A 24,604-nucleotide genomic window follows, 5' to 3' on the forward strand; every position below is an offset into this window, starting at 1 on the left:
GCCAATCAGATCGAGACGGAGGAGTCGGCTCTTGTTACTCTCCGAGCGCGGGGGGCGCGGCCTGTGTCGGGGAGCTGGCCAATGAGCGGCGGAGGGGCGGGTCCCCCCCCCCCCAGGGCGCAGCGGCCTCGCGGCAGGGGGCGAGCGGAGGTGGGCCTGCTGCGTGAGCGCGGGCCGCTGGCGGGGCGTTGCCAAGGGGGCGGGGCTGCCCGGGGGCGGGGCAGGGGCAGGCTGGCTGAGGGGACGGTAAACACACCGCCGGGGGCTGGGAGAGGTAAGAACAGGCCCCCGGGAGGTGGGGCGCGTGCCTATCCCCGTCCCTCAGGCAGGGGCAGAGGTGAACGGGCTGCCCTGGGGTGGGGAGGGGTGTGTAGGAGCTTCCTTCCCGGGGGCGGTCGGTCGGTCGGTCAGACAGACGCCCTGCGCGTGGCTTTGGAGGGCGTGAGGTAACTGGCGTGTCCCTGGGGTGGGGGTAAATTGGACTCTTCTCTTCCCCAGAGTGGGGGATAAATGCGGTTTCCTTAGAGGGGGCTGGAGGGGTAAATGGGGTTTCCATAGAGGGGGCTGGGGCGGGAGGGGTAAATGGGGTTTCCACGGGGGGGGGGCGCTGAAGGGGAGGGATTTATGGGGTTTCCCCCTCAGGAGGAGCTAACTGTCACAGAATCTGCCAGTGCCAATGTTCCATCCTGTTTCCAACATTCCATCCGGTCTTCTGTTACAGAGGTGTCACCCCCCCCCCCAAAAAAAAACAACAACAAAACATCTTGCTTGCTGCGAGCCTGATTCTGCCACCCTCATGCTGGGGTGTGTTCTGCTCAGCTGGTGGGGCTACAAGCAGAGTAAGATATGATTATAAGAAAGGATAGTCCAGTGATTAAAATGTAGCCTTACTTATAGTCATGGCTATTTTTAGTAAAAGTCACAGACAGGTCATGGGCAGTAAACAAAAATTCACAGCCCATGACCTGTCCCTGACTTTTCCTAAAAATATCCATGACTAAAACTTGGGGCAGGAGCTGCCTGGGACCCCTGCTGGTGGTGGTGGGGGGCAGCATGCAGCCCAGGACCCCCACCGGTGCTGGAGGAGGGGACAGGCAGCAGTGCAGAGCCTGGGACCCCACTGGTACTGGGGGGGGGGGCGGGTTGGCGGTGCTGGCAGGCTGCATACCTGCCTCTGTGCCTTCCCCCTTTTTCCCCCAGCAGCAGCAGACTTAGTTTGGGTATGGTAGGGGGCAGGGGCATGGGACAGGGTGAGGAGGGCTCTGGGCTGTGATTACCTGGCTGGGAGGCTCCCTGGAAGTAAAAACAGCCCCCTCACTCAGTTCTGTTCTAGGCAGACACGTGGCCAAGCAGCTCTGCACACTGCCTCCACCAGTACGCACCGCTCCGCAACTCCCATTGGCCGCAGCTCCCAGCCAGTGGGAGCTGCGAAGCCAGCACTCTGAGCGGAGGCAGTGTGCAGAGCTGCCTGACCCCACCTCCACCTAGCAGCTGAGCAAGGAGGATGTCACCACTTCTGGGAAGCCCCCCAAGTAAGCACCGCCCAGAGCCTGCCTCACGCCATCCCATGCCCCAGACCCTCCCCCTCCCACACCCAAACTTTGCTGCTGTGGGCACAGTGGCCTGAGACTGCCCCAGCAGTCCAGGTGCCTGGCTGCTGCAGAAGTCACAGAGGTCATGGAATCTGTAACTTCAGTGACAAACTTGCAGCCTTAATTATAAGTATGTTCAATAAATAGTTATTGTGCATAAAGGTGGCAGAATCAGATGTTAGTTAAACAGCAGTAGAAAAAAGAATGTATGTTCCTTCTGCTTTAGCAACCTATCATAGCTGCTTGAATGCACCTATAATGGGCAGTTGGCTGATTCCCAATAACTAGGCTCTTTTTCTGGGTGCTGACATTCAGATACACTGCTTAGGATGCAGTAAGAAGGGACTATTTTCTCCCAGATGGCCCCATGGGGACATAGGTTCTTGATCAGTAATACTATCACTAGACCATTACCTCGAGGACAGGTCCAGGATTCAACTTGCTAAATACCAAATGTGTGATTGTCCTAAAACTAGTACACACCATCAAATGTCAGAGGAAGGAGACAGAAATTAGTCCCATGTATCATTCCAACAAGATATTTTAAATAAGTTTCAAGAATTAATTTGTGTTTTATCCTCCCCATACAGGGCTTTATGTAATCTTGCCCCACTGTGTTTCTGTTCTTGATTCTCCCATTACCCCCACCCCACTCCATACACTCCTCCCAGTTCTTTGTCCTTCACTTCTTTTTACCATTCTCAGCTTTGTGCCTTCTGTCATGATCCCCTTATGCCTGGAGCAATCTGATCACTAGTTTACTTTCTCCCGATTAAACAATGAAGCTAAACTAATCATTTCCTAAACCAGAACTTTTTGATTCTTAAACACTAAATCTGCCGCCTCTTCTGATCCCCTTCTTTTCTATAATTTAATCCTACCCCCCCCCATTCCCTATATAACTGTCCAATCATTGTTTTTGATATAAACCTCCCATAACCCTGACTCTTAACGGCTGCACCATCTCTACTGTTCCCTTTTTACAGGTGCATAAAAAAGTCACCTTATCTCACCTATTTATCCACCCCTCTCTCAGCAGTCTTGAGGAAATATTATTGTCCTCTGATCAGAGCTTACAAACTGCTCTCCTCCATAGTCAAAACTCTTTGATGGTGACTGACTCCTTTGTTCTCATCCTCCTTGATCTCAGGCCAGACTTGGATTTTTATGAACCCCTTTGCTCTCCTACACCATCTCAATGCACAGTTATCTCTGATTCCCTCCTGCCATACATACCTTTCTGATCACTCTGCCTCTTGTTACTCTGCACCAAGATCTAACTCCACTGGGAGTTAGGTGCCTAGTGTTGGATCATATTAAAGAAGTTCTGTATGAAAATCACAAATGAGTTTGATTTCCCATAGTTTAAATTCCAGGGTATTACTAATTAAGAGGTCTCTTGGTTTTTGGTACTGTTTCTCTCCCTCTATGTGTGAAACTTGCAAGTTGCTAATTGTGTTTGTACATTCTAAGACAAAAAGAAAAGGAGTACTTGTGGCACCTTAGAGACTAACCAATTTATCTGAGCATGAGCTTTCGTGAGCTAAAGCTCACTTCATCGGATGCATACCGTGGAAACTGCAGAAGACATTATATACACACAGAGACCATGAAACAATACCTCCTCCCACCCCACTGTCCTGCTGGTAATAGCTTATCTAAAGTGATCATCAGGTTGGGCCATTTCCAGCACAAATCCAGGTTTTCTCACCCTCTGCCCCCCCCCCCCCACACAAACTCACTCTCCTGCTGGTAATAGCCCATCCAAAGTGACAACTCTCTTCACAATGTGTATGATAATCAAGGTGGGCCATTTCCTGCACAAATCCAGGTTCTCTCACTCCCTCACCCCCTTCCAAAAACCACACACACAGACTCACTCTCCTGCTGGTAATAGCTTATCCAAAGTGACCACTCTCCCTACAATGTGCATGATAATCAAGGTGGGCCATTTCCAGCACAAATCCAGGTTTTCTCACCCCACCACCCTCATACACACACAAACTCACTCTCCTGCTGGTAATAGCTCATCCAAAGTGACCACTCTCCCTACAGTGTGCATGGTAATCAAGGTGGGCCATTTCCAGCACAAATCCAGGCTTTCTCACCCCCCCCCCCCTTCCCGGGGACACACACAAACTCACTCTCCTGCTGGCAATAGCTCGTCCAAACTGACCACTCTCCAAGTTTAAATCCAAGTTTAACCAGAACGTCTGGGGGGGGGGGGGGGGGTGTAGGAAAAAACAAGGGGAAATAGGCTACCTTGCATAATGACTTAGCCACTCCCAGTCTCTATTTAAGCCTAAATTAATAGTATCCAATTTGCAAATGAATTCCAATTCAGCAGTTTCTCGCTGGAATCTGGATTTGAAGTTTTTTTGTTTTAAGATAGCGACCTTCATGTCTGTGATTGCGTGACCAGAGAGATTGAAGTGTTCTCCGACTGGTTTATGAATGTTATAATTCTTTACATCTGATTTGTGTCCATTTATTCTTTTACGTAGAGACTGTCCAGTTTGACCAATGTACATGGCAGAGGGGCATTGCTGGCACATGATGGCATATATCACATTGGTGGATGGGCAGGTGAACGAGCCTCTGATAGTGTGGCTGATGTTATTAGGCCCTGTGATGGTGTCCCCTGAATAGATTTGTGGGCACAGTTGGCAACGGGCTTTGTTGCAAGGATAAGTTCCTGGGCTAGTGGTTCTGTTGTGTGGTATGTGGTTGTTGGTGAGTATTTGCTTCAGGTTGCGGGGCTGTCTGTAGGCAAGGACTGGCCTGTCTCCCAAGACTTGTGAGAGTGTTGGGTCATCCTTTAGGATAGGTTGTAGATCCTTAATAATGCGTTGGAGGGGTTTTAGTTGGGGGCTGAAGGTGACGGCTAGTGGCGTTCTGTTATTTTCTTTGTTAGGCCTGTCCTGTAGTATGTAACTTCTGGGAACTCTTCTGGCTCTATCAATCTGTTTCTTCACTTCCGCAGGTGGGTATTGTAGTTGTAAGAAAGCTTGACAGAGATCTTGTAGGTGTTTGTCTCTGTCTGAGGGGTTGAAGCAAATGTGGTTGTATCGCAGAGCTTGGCTGTAGACGATGGATCGTGTGGTGTGGTCAGGGTGAAAGCTGGAGGCATGTAGGTAGGAATAGCGGTCAGTAGGTTTCCGGTATAGGGTGGTGTTTATATGACCATCGTTTATTAGCACTGTAGTGTCCAGGGAGTGGATCTCTTGTGTGGACTGGAGCAGGCTGAGGTTGATGATGGGATGGAAATTGTTGAAATCATGGTGGAATTCCTCAAGGGCTTCTTTTCCATGGGTCCAGATGATGAAGATGTCATCAATATAGCGCAAGTAGAGTAGGGGCTTTAGGGGACGAGAGCTGAGGAAGCGTTGTTCTAAATCAGCCATAAAAATGTTGGCATACTGTGGGGCCATGCGGGTACCCATAGCAGTGCCGCTGATCTGAAGGTATACATTGTCCCCAAATGTAAAATAGTTATGGGTAAGGACAAAGTCACAAAGTTCAGCCAGCAGGTTAGCCGTGACATTATCGGGGATAGTGTTCTTGACGGCTTGTAGTCCATCTTTGTGTGGAATGTTGGTGTAGAGGGCTTCTACATCCATAGTGGCCAGGATGGTGTTATCAGGAAGATCACCGATGGATTGAAGTTTCCTCAGGAAGTCAGTGGTGTCTCGAAGGTAGCTGGGAGTGCTGGTAGCGTAGGGCCTGAGGAGGGAGTCTACATAGCCAGACAATCCTGCTGTCAGGGTGCCAATGCCTGAGATGATGGGGCGCCCAGGATTTCCAGGTTTATGGATCTTGGGTAGTAGATAGAATATCCCAGGTTGGGGTTCCAGGGGTGTGTCTGTGCGGATTTGATCTTGTGCTTTTTCAGGAAGTTTCTTGAGCAAATGCTACACCACCCTTGTTTTTTCCTACACCCCCCCCCCCCGGCGTTCTGGTTAAACTTGGATTTAAACTTGGAGAGTGGTCAGTTTGGATAAGCTATTGCCAGCAGGAGAGTGAGTTTGTGTGTGTGTCCCCGGGAAGGGGGGGGGTGAGAAAGCCTGGATTTGTGCTGGAAATGGCCCACCTTGATTACCATGCACATTGTAGGGAGAGTGGTCACTTTGGATGAGCTATTACCAGCAGGAGAGTGAGTTTGTGTGTGTATGGGGGTGAGGGAGTGAGAGAACCTGGATTTGTGCAGGAAATGGCCCACCTTGATTATCATACACATTGTGAAGAGAGTTGTCACTTTGGATGGGCTATTACCAGCAGGAGAGTGAGTTTGGGGGGCGGGCAGAGGGTGAGAAAAACCTGGATTTGTGCTGGAAATGGCCCAACTTGATGATCACTTTAGATAAGCTATTACCAGCAGGACAGTGGGTTGGGGGAGGTATTGTTTCATGGTCTCTGTGTGTATATAATGTCTTCTGCAGTTTCCACGGTATGCATCCTATGAAGTGAGCTGTAGCTCACGAAAGCTCATGCTCAAATAAATTGGTTAGTCTCTAAGGTGCCACAAGTACTCTCTTTCTTTTTGCGAATACAGACTAACACGGCTGTTACTCTGAAACCTGTCATTCTAAGACAGAATGTGTTCTCAAAGCAATCCTTTGTAACAACTACTCACACAGAGAGAGACTCAAAGCAATACCCTGTAACAACAGAAACAGTACCCAGAGACTCCCCGCCCTTTTGTTGTATTCATCTCGCTTTGTTAACAATTGTGATTAAAATAGAGATAGAGGATGTATGTGGATGGATGCTTGGTGTGGATAATAACTGAATGATCAGGGAGGTGCCAGCCTAAGAATTCAGTGTCCATCGGCTGAAGAAGGTGTCAAGTGGAAATAACCAGAGGACCCCCGGAGGGCAGACTGGAATCCACCCAACAGCTTCATGAATGGGAGAACCAAAGAACAAGATAACATCTGGCAGTACGGAGCCGACAGAAGTGTGCCATCTGCTGATTGATTCAGCAACAGCATGATGAAGCAATTCCCATAGACTGGCATAGGAAGAAATTCCTATAAAAATGGACTCTAGAAAGTGAGAACTTTGGGGTCTGATTCTGCAAACCAACTTCCAGGAGCGTCAGATGAGCATCTGACAAGGCCCTGCTCCCTCCTCATGTCCAGGCCACCTGGCCAGTGGCTTGGCATGAGCAACTCTAAGGCTGGTAACTATGATAACAACCTTGCAGAACCTGAGTGAGTGTGTGTGTGTGTGTATGAATGTGTGAATAAATATGAAATTGAATGGAATGTTATAGCTATAATTAATTGCTTACTATGATTCTTTCTGTATTCACAATAAATGTGGCATTTTGCCTTTTTCCCTTTAATAAGATCCTGCTTTTTTAATTTATTGGTATAACACCTGGTGCTTTTGAAAATCCTATTTGGCATCTAGCCGCATATTTAGGTGCCTAAGTAACTTTAAAGATCTGGTCCCACACCTCTTCTTTGGAGTTCCACTAGATTTAATTCCTGGCCCATTGCTGTTTTCTTTCTATTTTCTTCTTGTGTGAACTTCTGTCAGACTTTAAATGTACTTGCCACTATTATGCTGATGTTACCAACTGTTCACATCCTCTGATATTTCTAATGATTCCTTCCTGTCCACTGTCTCTGCCTGTTTTGAATATGCAGAACATGTGGTTTCATCTTAACCTACTTTCTCAATGTCTCAAAGACCGTGAAAGGGCAAGAAAAGCATCCCCAAGCACAACTCCATTTCCCTCCTTGACTTACGTCTCCTGCCATAACCTCTTACATTGCCTCCACACAGTCTGTAACCTAGGCATCATCCTTGATTTTAAGTCTCTCTCTTCCTATATTGCCTATGTTTGCTAATCTACCTAACTTAATCAGCTCCCTAACACTGCCCCTGTTACGCATGTCATGGCTGGAATCCTCATCCATTCCTCCACTACCTCTTGCCTTGGCAGTTGCAATTCATAGGAAAATAGGAATTGCTGTAGAAGATCAGAAGGGGGCCTGGTATCCGGTCTCTGACCTTAAATCAGGAATCTCAAACTCAAATCACCACAAGGGCCACATGAGGACTAGTACATTGGCCCGAGGGCCGCATCACTGACACCTTTTCATATGAAGGTACAAAAGCCCCCCACGGCTCCACCCCTTCCATGAGGCCCTGCCCCTTCCCCCAAAGTCCCCACCCCAACTCCGCCCCCTCCCTGCCCCCATTCCAACCCCTTCCCCAAATCCCCGCCTCTTCTCTGCCTCCTCCCCTGAGCATGCGGCTCCCCGCTCCTACTCCATCTCTACTGGAAAGCGCTAAGTGGTGCCAAACAGCTGTTTGGCAGCAGGAAGCGCCTGGAGGTAGGCAGAGGAGTGGGGATGCAGCGCGCTGGGGGGAGGGGAGCTTGGTGGCCTGCAGGAAATAATTCCGGGAGGGTAGGGGAGGCGCGCGGGGAGCTTGGCGGGCGGGCCGCAGGAAATAACACCACGGGCCGCATGTTTTGAGTCCCCTGCCTTAGACAGTACCTCATGTTTCAAAAGAACATACAGGGCAACCCATAGTGGACAGTTAAGGGATAGTGCCCAGAATAATGGAGACATATTCCTTCTAAATATAATTGTTTTTAAATGCAACTTTTAGATACAACTTTAGATGTCCTCATGAACTGTATTAAGCTGTTTACCTCAATGATATCTTGTGGCAATAAGTTCCATAGAGTAATTATTCCAAATAGATACATATTTCCTTTAACTAGTTTTAAGTTTTGTCTTTCAAATTCAGTAAGTGCCTCCTTATTCTTATGTTATTGGAAAGGCAAATAGGAGCTCCTGATGTACGTTCTGTATCCCATTCACATCATGTTCTGGCGCTTGATTATACAGACCCAGTTATTTCAACCTCTCTTGCTATGGAAAGTTTTTCATACCCCCAATCACATGTTACCTATCTAAAGAAAACTATAGCTCCATTCTGTATAATCTCGAGCTATTGCAACTCCATAATACTTGTTTCTTAGTAAACTCTCACAAATATTTCATGCAGAAACTCTCCTGTTCAGAGCTAACTTCTAGATGGTCTGCTCTGTTGCTTTTATTCTTTGGTCTGAGTCGGTGAACAGAGGTGAGTGACTGATCTTTTCTGTCTTGAGACTTGTCCTTGTTCTTCCTTTCTTCTTCTGTTGCTGCCTCACTTCACATACCTCTCAGAAATGAAGATTTGAGTCTCCACATGAAAAGAAGCTGGCTCCATGGCATTGATTGCAGACATGTACTGAGAGAACATAGATCTGGTAGAGCTGTAGTGTTATGCAGGGACATCCCCTGCGAACAAGAGTATCAGGCACTTTGTCCTTAGCTTCGGAAGGAGGCAAAAAAAAAAAAAAGTTGTCCTATTATCATGCTATAAGCATAAATGCTGAGGCAGTCTAAAGCCTTTGCCGACTCTCAAGTAGTAGTGCTGTTTGCTCTTGATGTGACATTTGAGGCAGCAAACTCAAATTCATTCTTGGCAGTCAAAGAAGAGTATCTACTGTCTGTCTGGTGTCATAGTTTGCCTTGGTGTATGTAAGGGGGGAGAGGGGCTGTATTGCAAGGTTACTGTAATGTTATTTGAGCCTTTGTGCAAATGTTAGCAGGTTTTTCCTTAAGATTTTCCAAGAGGACTGAAAATCTGTTAATCCAGAGATTGCTCTTTTGTGAGGACTCTCTCATTAATTAGCAACACCAGGCTTTCTGTAGTGGATTTTGCTGTTGAGTTTGAATAATTTAACACAACTTCAGGATGGGGAAATGTTTCTCTGGGTGGAAATCTGGATAGACTAGAGAAGAGAATGTAGTTTTTAAGTGGGTGGTTGAATTCCATACATTTAATTAAGGGGCCTTTTAACTATTCACTTTATAAAGAGAGTCCACTCTTCAGATTAGTTGAAACAGAATGAACAGAGCTCTCTTCAGTGCAGAGATAGCATTTCAATAGAAAACTGGTTGTTTTCAGCCCACCCCACTCGCGAACTGAAGGACAGAAAGACAAATCTCTAGGATGGTGGTCTAATGTCTATCAAGCCAGTCTAAAGCATTTCTGTTTACCTGCCACCCTATCATCTGTGTGATGAGCTGAGGTCTGGTGGAAGATTCATATCAGAGATCCATCTCTGGTGCTGTAAAGACAGTCTGGCTTCCCCCCCCCTCCCCCACCGCCCTTCCTGGTTTCGTGGGAAAGGGAGCATTTTGTTCCTTTATAGTATCTTCCACTGTCCCTGATCACTGCCTGTATCAGACTGTGATAGGTGCATTAGAAATGCCTAAAGTAGACTGACAAAAGAATGGTGTAATAGCTTTCGGCCATCCCTTCTCTGCAAAATGACCCCACACACAAGCGGGAAAAAGCGAGGGTGGAAGAAACAATCCAGTACGCAAACATTCTTAAAAGTTAGTCCTTTGTATAGCATACAGTTGTCTTTCCTTGTTCTACTGAATACATTTGAACCTTGATTTAAAACTAACAAGGCAAGTATCTTGCATTTTATCTTCCTCCTCCAGCTCATCTTAGGCACCATAACCATCTATCTAAGTGTTGATATTACCATAGTATCTGAGCATCACCCAAGAATTTATGGCTTTATCTTTGCAAAACCCCAGTGAGATAGAGAAGTAGTATCATTCCTGTTTTACGGATGGGGATCTGAGACACCAAGAGGTTAAATGTCTTACCCGAGGTCCCAAATGAAGCCATTGCCAGAGCTGAAGACTGAACACACATCTCCTGAGCCCCAATCCAGTGCTCTAACCACAAGACTATCCTTCCTTCCTTCCTCAGCACTCATTGTGAATAACATCTATATTTACTTACATTTCAAGCTCCTCAGGGCATGAACACTTATTTTTCTGATAAGCGCCATACATGTTATGGTGCCATGTAGATAACGTTGTTTATTTCAGACCTTTTCAATTTGACGATGTCTTCTCCTGAAATCGCTTCCCTTTCATGGGGTCAGATGATGGTGAAAGGTTGTTCTACAACTTATAAGGACTGCAAAGTGTGGCCAGGTGGGAGCCGAACCTGGGATTGGAGAGAAACGGGGACAAATGTAAGTACATTGCATACAGAACTGGACACAATACTCCAGGTTGAGGCCTAATCAGTGGAGTAGAGCATGGAGAATTACTTCTCATATCTTGCTTAAACACTCCTGCTAATACATCCCAGAATGATGTTTGTTTTTTTTACAACAGTGTTAAACTGTTGACTCATATTTAGCCTGTGCTCCGCTATGACTCTCAGATCCCTTTCTGCAGTACTCCTTCCTAGGCAGTCATTTCCCATTTTGTATGTGTACAACTGATTGTTCCTTCCTAATTGGAGGACTTTGTATTTGTCCTTACTGAATTTAATCCTGTTTACTTCAGACCATTTCTCCAGTTTGTCCAGATCATTTTGAATTTTAATCCTGTCCTCCAGAGCACTTGCAACCCCTCCCAGCTTGGTATCGTCCACAAACTTTATAAGTGTACTCTCTCTATGCCATTGTCTAAATCATTGATGAAGATATTGAACAGAACTAGACCCAGAACTGATCCCTATGGGTCCATACTCGATAAGCCCTTCCAGCTTGATTGAACCTCTGGGAACGGTTTTCCAACGACTTATACACCCACCTTATAGTAGCTCCATGTAGGTTATATTTCCCTAGTTTGTTTATGAGAAGGTCATGTGAGACCATATCAAAAGCCTTACTAAAGTCAAGATTTACCACATTTACTGCTTCCCTCCTATCTACAAAGCTTTCTTTGACAGGGTAACAAGCCATTAGGTTGGTTTGACAAATCTGTGCTGTTACTTATCACCTATTATCTTCTAGGTGTTTGCAAATTGATTGCTGTTTGAAAACCATACAATTAAAGCAGTACAACCCCTCTAATGTGGATGCAGTTATATCAATATGAAGTGCTTATACTGCTATAGCTCTTCTGCTATGGGAAGGGAAATAAGTTTATACCAGGATAAAGCATCTTTATCAGGGATGGGCAAACTTTTGGCCCGAAGGCCACATCTGGGAGGGGAAATTGCATGCAGAACCATGAATGTAGGGCTGGGGCAGGGGGTTGGGGTGCGGGAGGGGGTGCGATGTGTTGGAGAGGGTGCAGTGTGCAGGAAGGGGCTCAGGGCAAGTGATTGGGGCACAGGAGGGGTGTACAAGGGGGCTCAGGGCATGGGGTTGGGGTGCAGGAGGGAGTGCGGGAGTGGTCTCGGCAGGGAGTTGGGGTGCAGGGTGCATCAGGGAGCTGAGGGCAGGGGGTTGGGGTGCAGGATGGGGCTCAGGGCAGAGGGTTGGAGTGCAGGAGGGGTTTGGGGTGTGGGCTTCAGCCCAGCGCTGCTTACCTGGAGTGGCTCCGGGGTGGCAGCGGTGCACACTGGGGACAGAGTAGGCTCCCTGCCTGCCCTGGCCCTGTGCTGCTCCCGGAAGCGGCCTGCACCAGGTCCCTGCTGCCCCTGGGGGACGGGAGGGCAGAGGGCTCCACATGCTGCCCTTGCCTGCAGGTACCTCCCCCAAAGCTCCCACTAGCCGCGGTTTCCTGTTCCCGGTCAATAAAAGCTGCGGGGGGTGGTGCCTGCAGGCAAAGGCAACACATGGAGCCCTCTGCCTCCCCTCCCCCGTGGGCCGCAGGAATGTGGGGGTTGACAATCCTGCTGGCCGGATCCAAAGCCCTTCCAGGCCGGATGCGGCCCGTGGGCCATGGTTTTCCCACCCCTGATCTTTATGCAAATATAACCGTGTTCTCAAAGCAGAGGTTGTACTGGTATAACTATATCAGCAAAAAACCCCACACACCCCTAACCGAAAGTTAAATGGGTACAAAAGTTATGAGTAGACCAGGACTGATGCTCTCGATCCTGAACCTACAACTATATCTTGTGTGGGTACACACAGAACCCCACTGAAGACAAATGGTCTGGTGCAAACCCAGTTGCAGGCCTGGAGCCCTTGTTTAGGAGCTCAATATAGAATCTTTAGAGAAATTTCTTCTGAGAAACTGAGTATTAGTTTGATACTTACAGTATACAGCACCCTTTGTGTAGTGATCTTAAGTGACTGGCAAAGGGGGAAAATGTGGATTAGTAAGCCCCCCCTTCCTTTTTTTTATTGTGCTACTTTATTATGGAGAAGAAAGGCCTGAGGGTGAGGGGTCAGTTTTGTTTTTTCTTTTTACATTAGAAATTCAGATCTTATCTACCCTATTTTTTCCTTTAAGAATCTCCGGATGACTGGAGAACTAGAAGGTTTATAATAGTAGAAAAGTCATGCAAATGAAACCTGATTAATTGAGCAGGAAGTGATTTTTAGTTAGACTGTTTCAAACTTGTGTTTTGTTAACACCTACAATATGCCTGGGAGGAATATGCTGTTTATAAAGATTCAAACCAGCACCCTTCAGCTGAAGGCTGAGAAAGCTTTAAGTCCATAGCAGCCTCATCTGAGGACTCCTCCAGCTAAAGCAGGGAAAATAAGATGCAACATTCCTGAAATCTATAAGGTTAAAAAAAAAATACAAGAAAAAACAGACCACCTTTATTCATTATCAAGAAGCAAAAACACACCCATATTTTTCCCTTTGCAGGTCACTTTTAAAGCTCTGTACTTAAGTATTATTTTCCTCTTGCAGATAGGGAAGCAAGCAAGGAGCAATTATGTGACTGGGCTAAGATCATACAGCAAGTAGCAAAAAAAGGGAATAGAACTAAGGTTTCCCAGCTCCAAAACTGCTAGGAAAAGGTTCTCTTTATTTGATTAGCAGACTGGGAACGTTTGTGATAGTCACAACACTTGCCTCATGACCCAGACAAGGGTGTGCTTCCTCTGGGGATGTTTCCATGGCTGGGGCTGAAGCCTGTGCAACAGGTGATGTCATCAAGGGTGCCCCTCGTGCTCTGTGCTCGTTAGAAATAAATTGCTTCCTTTGCTGCTGTGCTGACAAATTGATGCCTTGTAGGTAATTCTCTCCTTGGGAAAACTGCATAACTGGCTCTGCGGGGTTCTGTAGCTTTAAGGACTAACAGTCCCTCTGACCTTAACCCTGGGGGATAAAAGGCAGCCTCCCTGGCTGACTGCACTTCTGTGCCAGCTGCTAATGGGGAAAAAAGGAACAGGATTCCTGAGAGGTAGAGTGGAGAACAGAGAACAACAGACAAAGAAATTCTACTGCAGTTTCTCTCTCCCCGAGCCCCCAAATCAGGAGAATTGACTGGGATAATGTATTTGCACCCATGTTAGATCTCCCTCCCCATGAAGCTTGTTTGTTAAGAAACAGACAGCGCTCCCCTCAGAGAATCTTTGTGTAAACAAAAGTTTTTTTTTTTTTTGGATCCTAGGCTTTAACGTCTCCAAAGTGTTGATCACAGGCAATGAACCCTCACGAGCATCTAATTATTGTAATTACATTAAACCATATCTTTTCCTTTTGCTTAGGTCTAAATGACTATCGTTAAAGTACACAAAGGTTTCTAGCATACCTCAGAGGCCCATAAGGAATTTTCTCTTTCATAAACACACTTTTTAAAAACGGTTAAATCCACCCAGGTGAGTAGTGTAGGAGAGGACATTCAAACCTACATAGGCTAAAGGGATGGGATACTCTCTATTTCCCCTGTGGGGGCTAGAGCAGCCTGGTGTTTATGCCACGTTCCTAGCCTGAGGAACTAAAGATGAGACCCAGATGTCACATGGCATTGCAGAATGGGGATGATAATATTGCTGTAACATGGTGGTTTCCTTCACTTGGAACTTAAAGAGCTGGTGAAAAGTTGCCTTCAGCTTGGAAAGACTCCTGCTTAAAAAATAAATCTGACAACTGACAATAACAGTACACAGTGATTAAAGAACAGGGGTGACATGCAATGAAAAGAGTTGTCTGGTCCTCTGTAATACCAAAGATTGGGGAAGGAAGAAACGTAGATCCCCAAACCATCAGAGTATCTGCCAGATGGCGGAGTTGGGAAACTGATGAAACACCAAGAACAATGTTATTAAATTGTAGGCTGATGCTTTGGCCTTAGTTTCTACAGTGAATGGGATATTTTCTGGGAGGGAAGGAATGGTTGCAAGTTAGCAAGTTGTCTGATTACATTTATGTGCCTTTGATAGTGGTCTTCCAGAAGAATTGTTCAAAGATCTGCTACAGTGCTGCCTATTTTGTAAGGAAAGAAAAACATGGTCAGTCACTCGGTCGCATTCTTAAAGAATATTTTAAACTCTTTAAAGACTTGAATAAATTAATGGTAACAATTTTCACACTGAAAAGAGCCCATACTATAGCCAAATACAAGGCATAGTTCTTCTGTTTGTGTTTACAGTACATTTACTGCTAACCTTATACAGAAAGAAGCAGCAGGAAAGTTAATGTAGGAAAAACAGTGGAAAAACCTTTGCAAAAGTGTGGGAGGTTTTGGTGTGTGTGTTTTGTTTGTTTTTTGTTATTACAGGGAATGAGTAGATCGGGGGAAATTCACATTTTTTTAATTGTCAAAATCTTCCATAGATATTTTAAGGAGATTAATCTCTTTCATGAAAATAATTGTCTGGATTTAAACATTCCTCTACTAAACATTGCAGCATTAGGATAGTACAGGAGAACTAAAAAATGAAACAGACTATAAACTGAAGTAAAACTGACGGGTATAACTATCCCTACTGAATGAAATTCACAAAATCTACAATATAAACAAATAGAAAGTTGCATTTAACATTTTCAGTTTTAATAATCTGGGTTGTTTTTTTTTTAAAGGTGGGGGTGAATTTTACTCTGTCACAGCTGTGTAATCCTATTGACTTCAGTAAGGTTTTGTTGAGTTTAACACTAAACTTTTGCTGTTATTTTAATCTGACAGTATTAATTTAATTTTTTAGTATGTTAGACGTTAGCTGCCAAACTGAAATACTATATAAATGTACAGAGGGGCTACACATCCTCTCAGTTTATAGGTGTCTATATAGTATGTTAGCATATCAATCATACGATCAGTTGATGACAATCCTCTTTCACTGGTACATTTAAACTACCTAGAGTATCCTCCTTGTGCAGTGTTGTTGTAACCATGTTGGTCCCAGGCTATTAGAGAAACAAGGTGGGTGAAAATATCTTTTATTGCACCAACTTCTCTTGGTGAAAGAGACAAGCTATCAAGCTTACACTAAGCTCTTCTTCAGGTCTGGGAAAGTACTCAGTGGCCTGATCTACACTACAAAGTTAGGTTGAGGAGAGGTGTCTTATGTCAACCTAATTGTGCATGTCTACACCTAAATTTGTCTCCTGCCGCTGATAACACCCCTGATGGCAACATATTAACACTACCTCCCTGAGTGTCCTTGTACTAAGATCGCTGCCACAGAAGTGTAGACGCTGCAGTACCTATGTTGACCCTAACAGTCCTCCAGCAGCTGCTCCACAATGCTCAACAGTGACTGCTTTGGTCACAATTCTGAACTCCATTGCCCAGCAGTCATGGAGACTGGAAGCCCTTCGCTCACCCCTTAAAATCCTGTGAATTTTTGAAGTGCTTTTTCCTGATTGTCCAGCTTGATGAGCCCACCTAGCAGCTCTCTCTTGTTGTGTGGAAGTGCCCAGCTGATCGTACTGGCTACATGATCAAGACACACAGTATACTGTCGGCATACCAGAAGGGCAGGGAGGCCAACACTTGATCTGGTGCCAAGCCACAGACTTGCCTGTTTTACAAAGAGCTGCATGCCATATTTGGTGGAGAGCCCACTAGCACCCCGCAGACCACCCTGGGTACCTCAGAGGAGCCTGACATGTCGCTGCTGCAAACAGCAAGGAGGAGGATGGGGGACATGCAACCAGGAAAGGATCGAACTATGCCACGAGCCAGGATCTGTTTGAGACTCCACTACAGTCCAGTCAGTCGAGCACAAGCAAGCAGGGGAAGGAACCTTGGGTTAGTGTGTAAATGATTTCCCATTACAATATTGTACTGATGACACCTCCAACTTAACAGGACACGGCTTTTCACTACTTTACTTATACTAGGCGAGGTAGCTGTACAACAAAGAGAAGTAGAGTTATCTGCTTCCTATACCCTTGTAGTTAGGTGGGAGGGGGACTGCTGTACAGAACAGTTTGCTTATGTATCAAGAAATGGCCCTAGCACCCTCCTGAGAGAGCTCGATGTAACTTTTGTGGAGGCACTCTGCAATCCTCTCCTGAAGGTTTCTAGGGATGGTAGCCTAATTTCTTCTTCCACAGTAAGACGCTTTCCCATGCCAGCTGATAATAAAACTTCATTAAGCACCATTGCAGTAAACAGGCTAGCAGCACAGGGTACCAGCTGGCTTCAGGACCCCAGCAACAGCTGTGCGCTCTGCCTTTGTTACCCTCAGGAGTCAGATATTGACTAAAATCACCACAGCCTGTGGAAAACGGTGCCAATATTCAGTGTCATTGCCCTATACTCAGTTCCATGGAACCAAGCAATTCCCTCCTCATTTTCCTTGCCCCTGCCATGCCATACTTACTGTGGCTGGGGCCGTGCACAATCATTCCAAGGCAGAAGTAGCAATGAGCATGTCTTGTGTAAAACTTCAGGAGAGCAAGGGAAGGGAGTTATAAATCTGAACTTTTGTTTTCTGTTGTGATTATACTGACAGTGGCACCTCTGTGTTTTATCTGTACTGCTGGTGTTGCCCTTGTGGGTTTCCCCTCCACAACTGCAGCATGCCTTAGCCAGATAAGGAGGAGAAAAAAAGGAGGACTCAGGCTGCCAGATCCTGCAAGCCAGAGCTATATCAGATTATAAGCAGAGGGCCTGGGGGAAGGGGGTGTGAATATTTCAGGCTGTATGGAAAAGGAAAGAGCAGACAGGAGAAAGGCTCTGGAGTCCTGGCAGGAAAAGGAGAGGGAGATGCACCAGGACATAATGGGGCTTCTCTGGCAGCAAACACAGCTGTTGCAGACTCTTAGGAATCTACAGGTTCAACAGTCGGGCTTGCTTCCCATTGCAGTCCACAGAGAACTCCATTATAGCACCTGACATGTTTCCATTACTCAATTAAATTGTATTGTTTGGGATAATTCATTATTAGTTCCCAACATATGCTGCAGAGTGCCTAGTGGAATTGAAAGCACCCATTTACTTGTTTTTGTATAGTGTGACAAAACTCATAGGCTCAGTGACGAAAACAGTAATAATCAAATGTATAGCAAGCACCACAACATTAAATAGGTGCATTGACAGTGTTATATTCATACATGTACACCAGGCATCACACAATTCCTCCCAAAACAGTAGGGCCAGGTAGAGCACAGTACACCACAACACATTACCGTGGCTTACTGTGAAAGGGCTCCTTCAAAGCCTTCCTGAGCCACGTATCTCCATGTTGAGCTCTTCTAATAACCTTTGTGTCTGGCTGTTCAAACTCAGCAGACAGCTGCTCCACGTCTGTCTGCGCCAATTTTTCTCCCTTTGCTTCACAGATATTATGCAGGACACAGGAAGCAGCTATAACCATTGAGCTATTTTACTCACTGAGATCCAATCTTGTGAGTAAATAATGCCAGCCTCCTTTCAAGCACATTCAACTGCCATTCTGCACCTGCTGAGCTGGTAGTTCCTTGGAGCTGTCAAGGTGGCTGGTTTATGGCGTCATGAGCCAGGGGAGCAAGGGGCAGTAGGTTCCCCCAGGATCACTGTTGGCATATCAACATTGCTAATGGTATCTGGCAGTTGGGAAAGAAAGATGCTGCTTGTAGCTTTCTGAACAGTCCTGTGTTCTTAAAGATATGAGCGTCATGCACCTTCCTTGAACAGCCAACACTGATGTCAATGAAGTGTCCCTGGTGATCCACCAGTGCTGGCATAACCATAGAAAAATAGCCGTTTCTGTTGATGTACGCTGTGGCAAGGTATTCTGGTGCCAAAATAGGGATTTGTGTGCCATCTATCACTCCACCACACTTAGGGAGCCCAACTTCTGCAAATCCATCCTCTGTGTCCTGCACATTGCCAAGAGTCACAGTCCTTCATGGCCAGGCACTATTAATGGCTCTGCACACTTGCATGACAATGGCCTCTGCAGTGGATTTTCCAATTCCAAAATTATTTTTCCACTGATCGGTAGCAATCTGGTGTTGTATTGTGGAGACATGCAGTAATGTCTCACTTCTCCATTGTTAGTACAGCCCTCATTCTGGTGTGCCTGTGCTGGAGAGCAGGGGAGAGCTTGACACACAGATCCAGGAACGTGACCTTGCAAATCCGAAAGTTCTGCAGCCATGGCTCGTCATCCCAAATCTGCATTATGCTGTGATCCCACCAGTTGGTGCATGTTCCTCGGGCCCAGAAGCAGTGCTCCAGCATCTGCAGCTGCTCTGTGAATGCCAGCAACTACCCTGAATTGGTTCTGTGTTTGACAGCAATCTGTCCTCCAGGAAATTATCATGTTCCCTGCTGATTTAGTCCTCCTTGCAGCTCTGCAAATACCAGAGAATGATGCCTCCAATGCTTGCAACGCTCATGACAATAATGCAGAGCTGTGCAGGCTTCTTGCTTCTGTCAGAGATGGTGGACAGCAAGGGTGGTGCAGGTTCATGGGATTTTTTTTTAAAAGGTGCAAAAATTATGGGATATAGATGACATTATGGGATGAAGAAAGTTGAATGCTGGGACGTTGACCCCTCCTGGCTCCCAGTCACCCCTGCATCACTAGTTTTTGCCCCACCTCGCATTGTCAAAACTTCCCAAAAGACAGTGTGCTAGATGATGGTGAGTTGCACACTGGGATACCTACCCCGGTGCACTGCACTGTGTATCGACACAAGGACTCCTGGTGAGTACACACAGTGCCAATGCAAGAAGCCAAGCATGCATGTGCCCAAGCGATATACTAACTCTGGTGGCTTTAGGCTGATGTAACTTGGTAGCAAAAAATTGTAGTGTAGACATGGCCAGAGTGTCACATCTAAATACAGGGTGGAAAAGATTAAAGCATGAGGTGGTAACATATTGCAAGAGACCACTCAAGGTCAAATGGCTGTTAAGACCTCTGCAGTCATGGGAGAAAGGAGGATTAGTGGGTTACAGATTGTTATAACGAGCCATAAATCCAGTGTTTTTGAGTCCATGGCTTATAGCATTTAGCAAAGTTATGAGTTTAAGCCCCCAGGCTCATCTTTTGAAGGCACTGTGAACCTTTGAGGTTTCCTTTGAGGACAAGGTCTGAGAGATCAGATATGGAGTGATCATTTTATGAAAAGCACTTGCCTATGGGTGGTAGGGTGGTTTTTTTTATTTTTCTGTGAGAGTTCATTCAGGAGCATAACAATTGTTTTGTTTCACCCACATAGTTGTTACTGGGGCATTTTTGATGCACTGGATGAGGTACACCACATGATGTGATAGGTATGTGTAGGACCCATGGATCTTGAAAGTGTTTTTTGGGGGGATATTGATCATTCTATCAGTGGAGCTATGTCTACCGGTTTTGAATCTGTTATGGCAGGGTCTGGTGCCGCTTTGAGTTGGTGTGTGCTGGTCTATGGAGCTTGCTTCTGCTGTTGAGTTTCGCAAGGTTGGGAGGTTGTTTAAAAGCCAGAAGATGGTGTTTAGGAAAGATTTATTTCAGGATGTGGTTCCCATCAAGTATGGGTTGTAATTGTTTGGTAGGCTGTATGGGTTCCAGTGTGGGGTGGTAGGTGACAACTAAAGGTGTGCAGGTGGGAGGGGAGGTTCTGCATTGAAGTAGCTTCTCTCAGGTGGTTTGTGTGCCCCATTCCATGATACAATCTACTTCTCTGGGGGAGTATCCTTGTTTAATTAAGGCAGTTTTAATTGTGTTAAGGTGTGTATCCCAGACTTTCTCTTCTGAGCACATTCCGTGTTATCTCAGTGCCAGGCTGCAGATAAACAGATTTCTTGGTGTGTTTGAGGTGATTAGTGGATGTGTGAAGGTAAGAGTGGCGATCTGTGGGTTTTGTGTATAATTGTTTTTAGGATTCCCTTGTTGAAGCTGATTATGGTGTCCAGGATTGTTGATGCTGGTGTGGGAGTGTTCAAGAGATAGAATTATGGTGGTTGTTATTGAATTTGTGGTGGAAATCTACGGGGAGTTTAGGTCGTCTTTCCAGAGGATGAAAATATCATTGATGGCTCTTGGGTACATCAACAGTTTTGGGGTACAGTTTTCCAGAAATTATTCCTCAAGGTGGCCCATGAAGAGGTTGGCATAGTAGGGAGTCATCCTAGTACCCATGGCTGGTCCCATGGTTTGGACAAAGTGTTTGTTGTTGAATGTAAAATTATTATGGGCGAGAATGAAATGGGTGTTTAGCGATGTTTGAGGTGGTTATCTGGAGTGTTGTCCATTGTCTTGTAGATATTTGAAGCAGGAAGTGAGGCATATTGGTGTATAGGGAGGTGAAATGTCTGATGGCAAGGATGGTGTTCTGAGGGAGGTTGTTACTGTTGCAGAGTTACTGGAGGCAGTCAGTTGTGTCCTGGAGGAAATTGGCCCTTTGTGGGGGGTGTGGTTTGAGGATTGGTTCTGAGAGTTCCACTATTCCTTCTATAGTTCCACTATTCCAAGTAAGAGTGCCTTGACCAGATGTGATGGATCTACCAGGGTTCCCTTGTTTGTGTATCTTGTTTGAGTATCCTTTGACTGGCTAGTGTAACATAAAATGGGTGTTGGGAAGAAAGGGATGTCAATTAGTTCTTGTAACGTTGTTACGCTTTGTCTTATAGCCTGGGATACTGCCACTTGAAAATATTGAGATGAAGCATTGCTGTTTGATGCTCTCAGCATGCAAACTTAGCACTTTTTTTTCTTCAAACTTAGCATTCTCCAGGTGTGCAGCCAGCTGATCTTGAAGAAGTTGTCAAGAAGGGAGTTAAAACTTTAGTGATTGGTCGTGGCATGAACGAGGCCTTGCAGGTAGGTTTTTGGTCTGACAACCACACCTTGGAACTGCTGATTTTGTTTCCTCTTTAGACAGAGATCATTTTTAACCTTCACAGAGAACAGTCTAGTTCATTTTCAGCCCTGTAATCTGAACCTGTTTTTTTATAAAGCCCAGAAACACTTATGAAAAAAGTTGTAAAAATGGAGAATCAGCATTTTGGGGTTAGAGACATTTGCTGAAAGTAACCTCATTTGATGCCGATACATTGGCAGCCCAGTGTCAAACTGTAAGTGGGTTTACAACCTTCAGGAATAGCAGCAACAATGAAAATCTTTAAACAATGTGTTAATTTTTAAACCCTTAAAACTGTTTGTAAACCAGTTCCCCAGCCTGTTGTAATAATGTCTGTCATTGATTACCCTTGCTAGTAATGGTATAGCCAAGTGTCACTTCAGCAGATGATCTGTATCAGCAGAAAGCTCAAGAAATGTTGATCTTCAGGGAAGCTTCATTCACCATGAGAAGCAGTCCACTAGCTTTTTGAACTTGGTTGGCTGAGCGAAATGGGCAGAGACATCCTTGTAGCACTTTCCATACTTGGGAAGGTCTACATTCTGTTACATGTATTAATTCACAGTCACTTCCACCACTATCTCCTGAATTTTCTCCTAATAGTTCAGTTCAAAATTGTATTTAGGAACACGTTAGAGAAGAAGGAATACAAGATGGATATACTTTAGCTATTATTAGATAGTGAAATAAAATTCCCCTTCTCTCCACTATAACAAATTCAAAGTTTATTCCCAGCATATTACCAATTTGGTTGTTACCACAAGTTTATTTTACTGCCTTTGAAACTAGATTTAATTAAGCATTTTTATGAACAAGAGCAACCAGTACTTGTTTCTTATTAGGGGGTATTGTCTGCAAGGAAAAGAATCTAGCATTTGTTCTTACCTTTTCCTTTCCTCTTCCTCAGGTACCAGCATCTACAGTGGACTATCTCAAGAAAAATGGGATTGATGTGCTAGTCCTGCAAACAGAGAAGGCTGTGAAGGAGTACAATGCACTGGTTGCTCAAGGTGTCAAAGTGGGAGGTGTCTTTCATTCAACGTGCTAATGAATTAAACAATATGGCCCTCTTCCCCCTTAGCCAAAAAGTCTTGTGCCTTTTGACTGAAGAAATGATAGTAGTCAGTATTGTGGATTTATATATAGAATTTAAATGAATCTGATTACTCACAAATGTTCTTCTATGGTGCTGGATATGGTAGACTATTTAATCATGATTCCCTACGCTTGTGATTTTGACCTAATCCTCTAGGTCTGAAGGCGTAATTCATCCTCTGACCATTAATGTTTGGCCCAGCTGCTGAAGTAAAATATTCACTTTAAAAACCTGTTAGGAAATGATCTGAGACTTCACTTCTTTTCCGATTTGCAATAGCTATTGGATGATCACATTTGGTCAGTACCAACATGTGCCAGTTTTGAAAGCTCCCAGCACATTTTTAAGAGCTGTATAAAAACAGTGAAAAGCTCTGCCTTCCATTGCCAATCCCTTGAGCTGTCCAAACTCTTAGCTGTGCATGCAGAGTGAAATGATGGTGGATTTGCTTCTTTGGGATGAATATTCTTTTAATAACTTATGATTTGTAAATTTTACATTACATGAAATCAAGTCACTGGGAGCTAAAGAAAAGATAGCCTTAATAGTGAGAAAGTGAGCCCTATATTGCGATATGTAGTAGTACACCTCAATAAGGAAAAAAACTAACATATGGTATGAGCAGTGGGATTACTTCAAACCCTGGCTTTATAGTTAATGAAAAATAAAGCTAGTGTGCAGCATACTAGACGAGCTGATCATTGCTAACTAGCTGGGGAATGGCGGGTGGAATATTTAGATCCGGTGCAGACTATCAGTTGAACATTAAACACATGCATAGATTTTTAATAAAAGCTGCAGATTTTAATCCTAATGGTGCCTGTCTTTTTCACTTGTATCTTGTGCTGGATTTACTGTAGCATATGCCCAATTATAAATTATCTGTAAGTGTCATAAATATAAAGGGAAGGATAAACACCTTTAAATCCCTCCTGGCCAGAGGAAAAACCCTTTCACCTGAAAAGGGTTAAGAAGCAAAGATAACCTCGCTGGCACCTGACCAAAATGACCAATGAGGAGATAAGATACTTTCAAAGCTGGAGGGGGGGGAACAAAGGGTTCTCTCTGTCTGTGTGTTGCTTTTGCTGGGACCAGAGCAGGAGTGCAGGTTAGAACTCCTGTAAAGGGTTAATAAGCAATCTAGTTAGATATGCGTTATATTCAGTTTTGTTTAAATGGCTGATAAAATAAGTTGTGCTGAATGGAATGTATATTCTGGTTTTTGTGTCTTTTTGTAATTTACGGTTTTGCCTAGAGGTATTCGTATGTTCTGAATCAGATTACCCTGTAAGGTATTTACCATCCTGATTTTACAGAGGTGATTCTTTTACTTTTTCTTCAATTAAAATTCTTCTTTTAAGAACCTGATTGCTTTTTCATTGTTCTTAAGATCCAAGGATTTGGGTCTGTGTTCACCTATGCAAATTGGTGAGGATTTTTATCAAGCCTTCCCCAGGAAAGGGGGTGGAGGGTTTGGGAGGATTTGGGGGGGAAAGATGTTTCCAAGCGGGCTCTTTTCCCTGTTATATATTTGTTAGACGCTTGGTGGTGGCAGCAATAAAGTCCAGGGGCAAAAGGTAAAATAGTTTGTACCTTGGGGAAGTTTTAACCTAAGCTGGTAAAAATAAACTTAGGGGGTTTTTCATGCAGGTCCCCACATCTGTACCATAGAGTTCAGAGTGGGGAAGGAACCTTGACATGGTGGCAGAGCGGTAGGATTAACTTGAAATCATTTCAAGATTTTTTTGAACCAGCAGCACAGATTTTTTTAAAAGGAAATATTATTTTTCCTTTGGGCTGCTGGAAAGCAGGTTTTAAGCTGAAAGCAGTTAGGGTTTTTTTTGTCTCTGCTTGGAGGTTTTTTTTTTTAAAGGATTTTTCTGTAGGCGGACAATCACTATCAGAGAACATCGGTATCCGGTTACAGCACAACCTATTTTTGTTTT

General features: G+C 44.9%; 2 protein-coding genes across 3 annotated transcripts in view; one reads left to right on the top strand and one right to left on the bottom strand.

The window, feature by feature from the left end:
* Positions 1-10,325, bottom strand: part of RSF1 (remodeling and spacing factor 1) — a 123,751-nt gene extending 113,426 nt beyond the window's left edge. Inside the window, exon 1 of the mRNA XM_048840515.2 lies at positions 10,289-10,325. Coding sequence (XP_048696472.2) covers positions 10,289-10,310 — 22 coding nt within the window. The 5' untranslated portion in view covers positions 10,311-10,325. The remainder of the gene's footprint in view (positions 1-10,288) is intronic.
* AAMDC (adipogenesis associated Mth938 domain containing) lies at positions 193-24,021 on the top strand. 2 transcript variants are annotated; one of them, XM_048840816.2, is made up of 4 exons: positions 193-274; positions 10,517-10,665; positions 21,427-21,522; positions 22,470-24,021. In XM_048840816.2, the coding sequence occupies exons 2-4, from the start codon at positions 10,534-10,536 to the stop codon at positions 22,608-22,610; spliced, it is 369 nt and encodes a 122-aa protein (XP_048696773.1). In that variant the 5' UTR covers positions 193-274; positions 10,517-10,533; the 3' UTR covers positions 22,611-24,021. The 2 variants fall into 2 exon arrangements, with proteins under 2 accessions (XP_048696773.1, XP_048696765.1); XM_048840808.2 differs by lacking the exon at positions 193-274 and adding an exon at positions 330-446.
* Positions 24,022-24,604: the final 583 nt, after the last annotated feature.

This window comes from Caretta caretta, chromosome 1, assembly GCF_965140235.1.
Source record: "Caretta caretta isolate rCarCar2 chromosome 1, rCarCar1.hap1, whole genome shotgun sequence".
Lineage (NCBI taxonomy): Eukaryota > Metazoa > Chordata > Testudines > Cheloniidae > Caretta > Caretta caretta.